The 12,030-nt window shown below is 46.2% G+C and overlaps 1 protein-coding gene across 1 annotated transcript; it reads right to left on the reverse strand.

Annotated features, from left to right (window-relative positions):
- Positions 1-163: 163 nt before the first annotated feature.
- Positions 164-11,688, reverse strand: LOC121852848 (NACHT, LRR and PYD domains-containing protein 3-like; the record flags this gene model as incomplete). The annotated part of the gene is made up of 7 exons (XM_042346730.1): positions 164-331; positions 1,229-1,399; positions 2,968-3,138; positions 7,576-9,319; positions 9,691-9,756; positions 10,864-11,035; positions 11,637-11,688. Coding segments are annotated over 7 exons (2,544 nt in total), but the record flags the coding sequence as incomplete, so codon positions are not given.
- Between the last annotated feature and the right edge of the window lie 342 nt (positions 11,689-12,030).

Below are 12,030 nucleotides of genomic sequence, written 5' to 3' on the forward strand. Positions count from 1 at the left end.
GAAACACATTAAACAGGAAATAAACCCATAGGATAATGATACAAACTGTAAACTGTTCATGTCGCAGTTCAATATATAAACAAACCCCTCAAACTGTCCCCATTCTGATACCCAGACCTTTCTCTGCGTGTTTATCACATTAAACATTGACACAAACACTCACCTGATCCCCTCCAGGCTGGTACAGGTTTTTATGAGGCGGTGGAGAGCGGGGACAGAGTCGTCTGTGAAGGAGTTAAACCCCAGGTCCAGTTTCCTCAGTGAGCGGCTTGTACAGAGAGCAGAGACCAGATCATCAGTGCAGCCATCGGTCAATCTGTTACACCCCAGCCTGGAGATCAGAGACACAGAGAGACAACAGGGATCAGAGCGAACACAGTGTTTATTACTGTGTATTATACAGTCTGGAGATCAGAGACACAGAGACAACAGGGATCAGAGGGACCACAGTGTGCCCCCACCCGTACTCCCCCAAGCATGGTATGTTCGTATCTGCCGACAATCCTCTACAGCAGGGATGGGCATCTTGTGGCTTGCAGGGTCGGTGAGGGACTATTTTAAGCTGGTGTTATTTCCATCGCTGCTCTACAGGACTAGTTGAGCTGGGAAGGTCCATCCCTGTGTGGGGAGAGTGAGCTCTGTACCGGACATACACACACACACACGTGTACAATATTCAGCAGTTGATATAGTAACCACTGAGCATAGTCATGGCTTTTCACGTTTGACGGCAATAATCCTTCGATTTGCCCACAAACCAAAGCCACCGCACTGCACAATTTGTCCCCTGAAGCACTTTGAGACCTCTGGATGACGTGATTATTTGCTGTATCAAAGGCAATAACAACTCTGACTCTGATTATTATTATTAATGTTATTATCGTCCGCAAAGTGTGAAGGGAGGTAGGGAGGGGGGGAGGGATTGACATGTTTGGGACAGGAGCTTTGGGATGGGATAAACTGGGATGATTTTCCTGGCTGGAGTGAGCTGTTTAGGAGCTGCTCCTGGCCACACGTCAACGCAGATGGTGTTCCCAAAACATGGTGGAGATTTTTTGTTAAACAATGTTTAGTTGGCGATCACTGATATGGCTGATGGCCTCACACAGTCACACCGTTTCGTGACACAATACTCAACACCAAGTGATCAGCCACTGTCAATAACACACCGAGATATCGGGGGAATTCAGCCTCGGGATACTATATTCTCACACAGTCCTTTACTTACCCCATACTCTGTATCTTACACTCCGGGGTCCTCAGAGTATCACACAGTCCCTTCACTCCTGAATCTCCCAGCGCATTACGATTCAGGTTCAGCTCTGTCAGTGAGCGGTTTTTAATGAGAGCGGAGGCGAGATCCTCGGTACAATCAGCTGTCAGATTGTTAGCCTCCAGCCTGGAGATAAGAGAAACAGTTAGGTAAAAGTAACAGCAGTCATGTGTGGTGATCCTAAGGGATCTGTGCTCAGTCCCCTCCTCTTCAACTTCTACTTGATGCCTCTTGGTGATATCATCGACAAACATGGGGTCAACTTCCACATATACTCGAATATCATCAATCTCTATCTCTCTACCTCCGTCCTCGACGCCAGGACTAATAAATTCCTGACAGACTGTCTACCAAGGATCAGAGGAAACAGATTGTTTATTACTGTGGATTACACGGAATGGAGTTCAGAGACACAGACAAAATATATCAGACGAAACAAAGGATATTTTATTCTGTATTACACAGCCTGGAGGTCAGAGACACAGATGGACAACAGAGATCAGAGGAAACACTGTGCTTATTATTGTGTATTATACAGCCTGGAGATCAGAGACACAGATGGACAAAAGTGATCAGAGGAAACACAGTGTTTGTTACTGAATATTAGACAGCCTGGAGATCAGAGACTGAGAGAAAGCAGGGATCACAGCAAACGCAGTGTGTTGAAGTGAGTCTGGGCCTCAGTGGAAGCCAGAGCCTGACACACACTGGGGCAGGTCCAGATGGACAAGAAGATAGAAGCCAGACATTCCTCACAATGACAAACTGTGGATGTTTCGCTGGTTAAACTGCAGCCCTCATTCCAACACACATTGTGCCGCCACCCGCCCTGTCCCAAGTCTGGTCCCTTAGTACCTGCCCCCAATCCTCTGCAGCCGCTACGGAGAGCATGTGGCTCGCAGAGTGGGGGTAGGGACTATTTTACGCTAGTGTAAGTTGGCCCACGTGCAGCAGGTTGTCCATCGCTGCTCTATAGGATTAGTTGAGCTGCAGAGGTACCTCCGTATGTGGAGAGAGTGAACTCTGTACCAAACACTCACACACAGGTGTGAGGCACTCAGCAGGTGATATGGTAACCACTAAGCATAGTCTTGGCTTCACACGTTTGACAGCAATAATCCTCCGATTGGCCCACAAAACACACAGTCACTACACTGTACAGTTTGTCCAGTGAATCACTTTGGGACGTCTGGATGACTTGATAAGTCGCTGTATCAAAGGCAATATCTATTCTGATTGTGGTTATTATTAGAACAACAAGATTCCATTTATAGAGCGGCTTTCACGTCGGGAGGACGTGAATGTTATAACCGTCCCCAACGTATGGAGGGAGGGAGGGTGGGAGGAAGGGAGGGGGAAAGGGTGGGAGGAAGGGATGTAAGAAGGGATTGACAGTTCTGAGACAGGAGCATTGGGATTGGATAAACGAGGATGATTTTCCTGGCTGTAGTGAGCTGGAGAGGAGCTGTTCCTGGCCATACAGCTCCACAGCTGCTGTTCCCGCCACATGGTGGAGATTCCTTGTCAATCCATGTTTAGTTGGTGATCACTGATATGGCTGATGGCCTCACTCTGTCACACCGATTCCTGACACAATATTCAGCACCAACTGATCAGCCACTGTCAACAACACCCTGAGTTATCGGGGGAATTCAGCCTCGGGTTATTATATTCTCACGCAGTCTGTTACTTACCTCAGACTCTGTAGCTTACACTTCGGATTCCTCAGAGACTCACACAGTCGCTTCACTCCTGAATCTCCCAATTTATTGCGACTCAGGCTCAGCTCTGTCATTGAGAGGTTTATACTGATAACGGAGGCGAGATCCTCGGTACAATCAGCTGTCAGATCGTTACCTTGCAGCCTGGAGATCAGAGACACAGGAAAGTAACAGAGATCAGAGTAAACACAGTGATCATTACTTATCTCAGTGATTACAGCACTCGCCTCGCCAGCGAGGGACCTGGGTTTGATTCCCGGCAAAAGATTGGTTAAGTTTCTTGCCGCTCCACAAGCCGCTGTTTACACAGCAGTAAATACCAACCCGGATGTTAGTCAATTGGCCGATCGCTTTTCCTGGGATACAAATCCTTTAAAGTATAAATCAATTGGTCGCTCAACCCACCGACTGGTTTTGTGGCGCTGCTGTAAGCAATTGGCTGCAGCGCTTCACCCAAAAGTGATACCGTCAATTCCCTAAACAGTATGTTCTGTGAAGAGCTTTCAGATGTCGCGATGACGTAATCAGGCGCTGCATCAAAAACTACCTTTATTAATTATATTATAATTATTTATTCTAATAGCTGGAGCTCAGAGACACTGACACACAGAGGGATCAAAGCAAACCTAACATTGAATGCTTTTAGAGACACTGGGAATGCGCTGGGCATTCTACGACAGGGAGAAAGGAACAGTATGACATGTTTGCCATCTACACGTGAAAATGGCCCTTAGTGTGTAACAGGATTGTAGAATGAGGGGGGACGTTGGCACAGTTCGTTGGGCTGGGGGTGGGGGGGTGAGTGACGGTGGGCTCAACCCCCACAACATCTCCTGTGTGTGTGTGGGTGAGAGCGAGAGAGAGAGAGAGAGAGTTCCGTCTGTGAAACATCACTCGGGTTTCCAGCTGGGACTCTCCTCTCCCACCCCTACTCCCATCCTGTAAATACTGTGTATCACACGGTTAACAGGAGCTGAGTGTGAAGCATCTCTGAACCCATTGATTTGCTCTCCACGTCCTGCCCCTGAGTCAGTCCTTGTCGGGTTTAGGGTTTAGGATCTCAGCATTAATACTGTCCCCTCCTTCTCAGAATATAATAATCTGTGTTTAGAGACAGTGACTGACTCCAATTTCACAGTCTGTTGCTTACTCCACTCTCGTTATTTGACATTGCGTGATCCTCAGTGACTCGCACAGTCGCTTCACTCCTGAATCTCCCAGATTGTTGACTCCCAGCCTGGACAAAGAGAAAGAAACACAGTGAATATAGTGTAACAACACAATGGAAAGAGACATCTATATACAGTTGCCTTTCACGTGGGAAGCAAGTCCCAATGGGAGGGGACAAGCGTCAGAAACACCCAAACCTGCAAACACTCACATTTAGAGTCATGGAACTACACAGCACAGAGGGAGGCCATTCGGCCCATCATGTCTGTGGCAGCTCTATGAAAACCGCTTCCAAATCTATACCATTCCCTCGCACTCTGTCTCCCCACAGCCCCGATGAAACCCTCTCCCCCGCTCCCACTCTCTCTCCCCATAGCCTTGATCAACCCCATACACCCGCGCTCTTTGCCGCATCCCTGATAAACACCAGTCCCCCGCTCTCTTTCTCCCCACAGCCCTGATCAACCCCTCATTCTCGCTGTCTCTCTCTCCCCATAGTCCTGCTCAACCCCACTCCGCCGCGCTCTTTCTCATAGACCTGGTAACCCCCAGTAACCGCTCTGTTACTCTCCACAGCCCCGATCAAGTCCTCTACCCCGCTCTCTCTCTCCCCAAAGGCCTGATCAACCCCACTCCCCCGCGCTCTTTCTCATAGACCTGATAAACCCCACTACCCCGCTTTCTTTCTCCCCACAGCCTCGATCAACCCCTCTCCCCCGCTGTCTCTCACTCCCCGTAGCCCTGATTAACCCCACGCTCCCGCGCTCTCTCGCCATCGCCATGATCAACCCCATTCCCCACACGACCCCTCTCTCTCTCCCCATAGCCTTGATCAATTCCACGCTCCCCTCTCTCTCACTCTCCCTCTCTCTCTCCCCATATCCCTTATCAATCCAATTCACCCTCTCTCTCCCAATAGCCCTGATCAACCCCACTCCCCCACTTTCTCTCCTTTCATAGCCCTGCAAACTTGCATTCCTCAAATCATTATCTGTAAATTACAATTAGATGTAACGCTTTTCGCATCTTCCAGAAATCACAAAGCGCTTCACAGAAAATACTGTAAAGTGAATTTATATCAAATGTAATGATTATTATTATTATTATTATTATTATTATCTGCATCGCTCTTAAAAGTTGTTATTCAATCGGCTTCCATCAGGCAATGGTTCCAGATTCCAACAACTCGCTGTGTTAAAATATGTGCAAGCGGCATTTTCAGCGTCTTTCATATCAGGAGGACGTCCCAAGGCTGGACAATGTGGGGTATGCCCCCGAGCTGGGGGTTGGGATCAGAGAGGGTTGGAGGACAGGTTATTGCTGTGGGAGGGAAACTCTAGTGGAAGGTTTTGAGACGGCCTTTGAAGGTGTTTATGGAGTGGGCGAGGCTGAGGCTCTCCTTGATGGAATTTCAGAGGGTGGGGGCTCAGAGACTGAAGACACGGCACCTGATGGTGGAACGGGAAGGGCGGGGAACATGCAACAGTACAGGATCCGCCGAACGGAAGGAGTGCACAGGTTGGTAACTTTGGTAAACCCCACGTCCTCCCTCTTTCTCATCCCCACCCATTCTTTCTCTCTCTCTGTCTCTCTATCAGTCTCTGTCTCCCTTTCTCTCTCACACACTCAGTCTCTCTTTCCCTCATTCTCTCTTTTTCTCAGTCTCTCATACTCTCTCTGTGAGTTTGTACCTCAGTTTCTATCCTAGTATGTCACTTCCTTCCTCTCTGTCTCATTGTTTATTTCTCACACGTTTTCAGTCTGTTTTTTTCTCTCTCTCTCTCCTTGGCTCTCTCTGACTCTCGCACTCTCTCATGTTCTGAGTCTCTCTCTCAGTATATCAATCAATCTCTATCTTTCTCGCAAGATTTTCTTTATAATAATCTCTCAGTCGCTGTCTCTCAATCTGTGTCTCCCTCTCCATGACTCTGCATCCTTGACTCTCTTCGTTACTCTTTCCATCTCGCTTTCCGTCTCTTTCTCCGTCTCTCTCTCGGTCTTTTTCCCTGTTTCTCACCCATCTCCCTCTCCGTATCTTGCTCTCTCTCTCTCTCTCTCTATCTCTCTCTCTCAGTAGTTGTTTCTCAGTCTATCTGTATTTCTGTCTCATATTCTCTCCGTTATTCTCTCTCCGTCATTCCCCCCCTCTCTCTCTCTCTCTCTCCCTCACACACTTTCTGTCTCGCTATCAATTCTTTCTCAGTCTCTTCCTCTATCAGTCACACATTCTCACCCACACACACTCACACACACACGCAGTCTCTCACTCTTCCCCACCATCAGTACGGCACTCACCCCAATCCCCCAGACCACACTCTCTCATTCTCTCTCCGTTTCTCTTTTTCTTTCTCACTCTTACTAGCTCTCCACCACTCTTTTTCTGTCTCTCGCTCTCTCTCTCACTCTCAAAATTTCAGTCTATCTATCAGTCTCTCGCTGCCTCCCAGTCACCCTGTCAGTCTCTTTGTCCATGAGCATCTTCCTATCTGTCGCTCGCACACACACGCGTACAAATTCTCTCTCTGCATCTCTCACGCAATCTCTCTTTCTCTTTATCTGTGCCTCTCTCTCGCTCTCAATCTCTCTCTCCCACTACCTAACACTCTCTGTATCTCTATCTCCCTGTCTCCCTCAGTATCTCTTTCCGAAGATAAGCATTGTATCTCTGTCACTGCAGGACTGATCTGTGAGAGAGCAAATGCGTCAGTGAAGTAACGTAAATCCTTAGGTTCTTGTTAGAACATAAGACTTGATTAAGTCATTGTAGTGACGTAAGCTATAGGTTGAGCGAAGGCTGTGTGTGGCTGTTTTGTTGTGTGTGGATTCAGATCAGACTGCGGGCAGCATATAGGATAGGGATTGAACGACTGGGATAGGGAGAGCCACAGAGATGTCTCAGGTCACAGCCCGGGTACAGTTGGTGTCTCTGAGCATCACCAGTCAGGTCTCGCCAGTGCTTACAAGTCAGGGCTTTAACATCGAGGCTCATTTACAGATATATTCTGTTTAGGAATCATAACCTAAAGAGACAAGATTATAACCCACATCTCGCCAAAGCCTGAGGCAAAATTCCTACCTCCACTCACACGCCTCTCTTTACCTGGCAGTGAATAGGAACACGATTGTTAGTTGATTCACAAAAACAAATTTAATATTTCATTCACTCTATCTCTCTTTTTGGGGAAATGGTTGTTTTGCCATTGCCTGCAGATTGTCGCCCACAAAATACAGACACTACACTTATACAAAGTAACCTGCGAAGCGCTTTGAGACGTCTCGAAGACGTGACAAGGCGCCTTATTAAATACAAGGTTTATCATTATTATCAGTGTATTGAACCAGCGCTCACACCACTCAATCCCTGGCCGACATTCTCCAGGTTTCTGACTGTAACCATCAATAAGGACACACCTGAGCTGTCGGCACTTGTGCAGTGCGGGCCCCAGACGCTGGATCCCTTCAGCTCCAATTTTACAGCTTTCGAGACTGAGGATTTTTATGGTGTCACAGAGCTGTAAAACATGAGACAGCACAGCACAGTCCAGAGGGTTCAATCTGATTCTATTAAAGTCCAGTGTCTCCACAGCTCCGAGTGTGACCTGGGCCAGTCTGTTGTTCTGAGACTCAAACAGGTAGTACATCATGTGCAGCAGCTTCCTTTTACCATCTTCACTCCCTGACTGTTTAATCGCAGCCTCCACATTCGCCTTCAGCCAGGAGATGGCTTCACAGACTGACGCGTGAGGTAATGGCCCCAGGATTTCCTCCAGCTGCCGGGCTGTGTGAGGCCAGGAGAGACCCAGAGCAAACCGGAGGAAGATTTCAAAGCGCCCGTCGTTCTTCTTGTGAACCTGGTCAAGCAGCTCCAGCATGTTCCTGCGATCGGGAGTTAGGTACTGAGCGAGAGCAGCCACAAACTCCTGGACGGTAAGGTGAGCGAATGTGTACACAACTCCTCTCCCACCATCATCCTTCTCCAGAATCTCCATCATAAACCCTGAGATGAAAGTTGAGGGTTCAAGTTGATGGCGATGGAAATTGTCATCATCGAACACAATGGTCCTGTTACAGATTCCCTCATAAGCCATCTCCCCGGCTCTCAGCATCACCCCCCGAGGGCACTCACTAGCTCGTGGATGGTTCTTCAGGATGTTGTAGATATAATTGGCGTACAGCTGGGTGATGGTTTTGGGGGGAGGCTGTTTGCCCACTGGATGTTTGAAGATTGGCTCCAATGTGCAGCAGAGGATCCAGCAGTAGGAAGGGTTGAAGCACATGGTGTACAGGATGTCATTCTCCTTCACATATCTTAGCACTTCATCTGCAATCTTCTGATCTGGAAAGAAGCGTCTGATGTAATTTTCCCTTCCCTCAGCGAAGAATCCCAGTATTTCAGCCCAGAGATTGGTGTGGATGTGATCTAAGGACTCCAGGGCAGTTGGCCGGCTTGTGATGAGCACTGAACAGCCTTTCAGTACTTCCTGCTGCACCAGAGAGCGGACAATATCAGCCGCGTGACAGAGGCCTTGAGTCCCCGGGCAGCTAATCCGAGGGGCTTGGTTTCTCCTTCTCTCTCTGCACCCAATCTTGTCCTTGAACTCAATCTTGTATTTGAACTCGTCCAAACCATCAAACACAAACAGCAAATGTTCCGGCTTCTCCCAGATGATGTCCAGAACATCCTGCAGATAAGGATATGATTCAAGGACCATGGTTTTCAGGCTTGTTTCCCCTGTTATCACGTTCAGATCACGGAATTTGAAATGAAAGACAAAGTGGAACTGGGGATAGATCTTCCCTGTGGCCCAGCTATATAGAATGTGCTGCACCATGGTGGTTTTCCCAATCCCTGCGATTCCACTCAGAATGGTGGTCCCACATCTCTTTCTTCCAAAACTACTTCCGAACAACTGATCCGGTCGCATTTTCTCCAGCTCCTTCCTGACATTCCTCTCTTGCCATTCTTCATGGTCTTGGCCTCTCGACACCAGTTCATGCTCCACCAGCTTCCGATCACGAGGAGAAGAAGTGACTATTAATTCCGTGTATCGATCAGACAGCAGAAAGTTCTTGGTCTTCTCCCGGCCACGCAGGGTGTTCACTGACAGCTTCTCATTCTGGCAGCGAATGGTTTCTTTGTGCTGATTTTGAATATCTTGAATGTGAATGTTACATAAATGTTAGCGATCTTATGCCAAAATACGACACCCAATGATAATGTCGATCTCCGCGCTGACAACTAGGTGTACAACCAGAAAGATTTGTAGAGTTATACAATTATAATTGAGAACCTTTGCAGATTCATTAATGTGGTAATTATTAGATTGTGAGATTGAAGCTTTCGTGTGAAACACAATCAAAATATGTTACAGCCCGGAAATGTTCCTCCATCCTCAAAAGCCACCTGCCCTGACTCCACAAAACTTGGCTCTGTTGTTCACTGGCCCACTCAATATCAGTTTGTACACATTTGCACGTTGGACAGCAAGATATCAATACAAATCCTGACATCAGTCTGTGTCATACCTCTCAGGCTATCTGACAACGGCTGCACGTTTCCACCCCACAGCGCCATATCAATTAGACGGATACCTAGAAGAGAAATTTACTTCGTCAGTCTTTGGATCACACAAATCTAAAATATACAATATGGATTTCGATGTAATTGATACGGCAATAAAACATAATGTATAGATATAAAAGAGAAGACAATGTGTTCGTTGTACAATAAATATTTCGCAAGTGTTTGATTTACCATATAAATATCAGTGTGTGTTTGATGTTGTGTATGGATGATATTGAGTGTTTGATGTGCTATATGGATGTCTGTGTTTTTGGTGTACTACACAGATGTTAGTTTTTCTTTGGTTACCATATAGATGTCAGTGTGTGTTTGACATACTATATAGATGTCAGTGTGTTTTGGTCTTCTATATAGATGTCAGTGTGTGTTTGATGGTCTACATGGAGTCCTGTAGCTCAGTGGTTAGAGCACTCGCTTTGCAAGCGAGAGAACTGAGTTCAATTCCAGGCAGGGGGAAACCTTGGGCAAGTTTCCTTAGTCCGCACAGAGCCTAATAATAATCCCTCCAAAACCAAAAACAATAATAAATTGATCATTTTCAATCTACGACTGTTTGTGGGACATTGCTGTGCGCAATTGGCTGCCGCGTTCGCCCACAAATATACAGTCAATTTACTTTACAGTGTGTTCTGTGAAGCGCTTTGGGACGTCCTCCCGACGCGAAACGCGCTATATCAAATGCAAGGATTATTATTATTATTATTATTACATGGATGTCAGTGTGTGTTTGACATACTATTTAGATGTCAGTGTATTTTTGGTGTTCTATTTAGATGTCAGTGTCTTTTTGGTTTATTATATTGATATCAGTGTGTGTTTCATGTACTATATGGATATCAGTGTGTGTTTGATATACTTTATAAATATCAGTGTGTGGTTGATGTACGACAAGGATGTCAGTGTGTGTTTTATGTACCGTATAGATGTCATTGTGTGTTTGGTGTACTGTATGGATGTCATTGTGAGTTTGATGTACAGTATAGATGTCAGTGTGTGTTTGCTGTACTGTTTGGATGTCAGTGTGCGTTTGATATATTATATGAATGATTGTGTTTGTTTGGTGTTCTATATTGAAGTCAGTGTGCTCCTGCTCCCAGGCTAGTGTGTACACATACCCTTTTGCTGGATCTCTCTCAGTATCTTTTGAATCTTGGGGTTGTTTTCCTGCATTTGCACCAAGGTTTCCCACAGTGTTCTCTGTCCCCGGCCAACCACGCTGGTCAAGCTGCCCAGGAGGTATATGCAAGCTTTGTTTCTGCGTTGATTGTTTGCCAGGTGCCTGATCCACTGTGAACAACAGGAATGTAGGTGTTAAAACACACAATGCGCTGCTCTGATAGGTGCAGGTTGAAGCCAGTGTCCACATCAGGAGTAACATCTATGAGTGTAAGAAGCCACTGTCTCTGGTATACTAACACTGAAGACAGTTGGGATTGGGGAGGCTCTGGCCAGGACGGGCAATTTACTTTTGGGTTGGTAACTTGGGAAATCGGTTCGGTTCCCCGCAGGGTGAAACATGGGCACGTTTCCCTTACTTCTCACAAGCCCCTGATAATAATCCATCAAAAAAAAATTGGTCACTGCAGTCCACGACTGTTTGTGGGACGCTGCTCTACGCAAATGGCTGCCCCATTTCACTCACAAATATACAGTTAATTCACTTTAGAGCATATTGTGAGAAGCGCTTTGAGACGTCCAGGTAAGATGAAAACCTCTATATTAAATTTAAGGATTAATTTTTCATTAAATAATCCATGTGTTTACAATCCAAATGAGTGTATGTTCTGCTCCAGTTGCCTGCTCCCTTCAGAGTACATCACATTTTCTCTAAAACATATTGCAGTTGTTTGTTTTAACCGCAGTTCTATTTATATATCTACATTCTCACGATCCTCTGTGTGAAGATGTTGTTCTCAATAACACTATTGATATACGACTGGCTACAAGATAAATCAATAGAGACACAAATAACATGTGCATTTCGATACAGCTTTGAAGAAAAAAATCGACCAATCATAGTCGGTCAAATACATATTAAAATCCCAGAAACACGATGAAACGCCTGATGTTGTACAAAACGTAAGGATTATTATTTTTAATTCAAAAATTTTCCAAATTCTAAACAATCAAATCGGTTCCTGTTTGTTGATGTTCGATGTTTTCTTGTGAGAGGCTGAACTGTAAATAGACTCATGAACAATTTCCTTCTCTATTTGTGAGCAGTGTAATGTGATGAGCGGGGACTAAGCCAGAAGGTTCTAATGAGATCCAACATACACTAC

This window comes from Callorhinchus milii, unplaced genomic scaffold (genome assembly GCF_018977255.1).
Source record: "Callorhinchus milii isolate IMCB2004 unplaced genomic scaffold, IMCB_Cmil_1.0 Scaffold1502, whole genome shotgun sequence".
NCBI lineage: Eukaryota > Metazoa > Chordata > Chondrichthyes > Chimaeriformes > Callorhinchidae > Callorhinchus > Callorhinchus milii.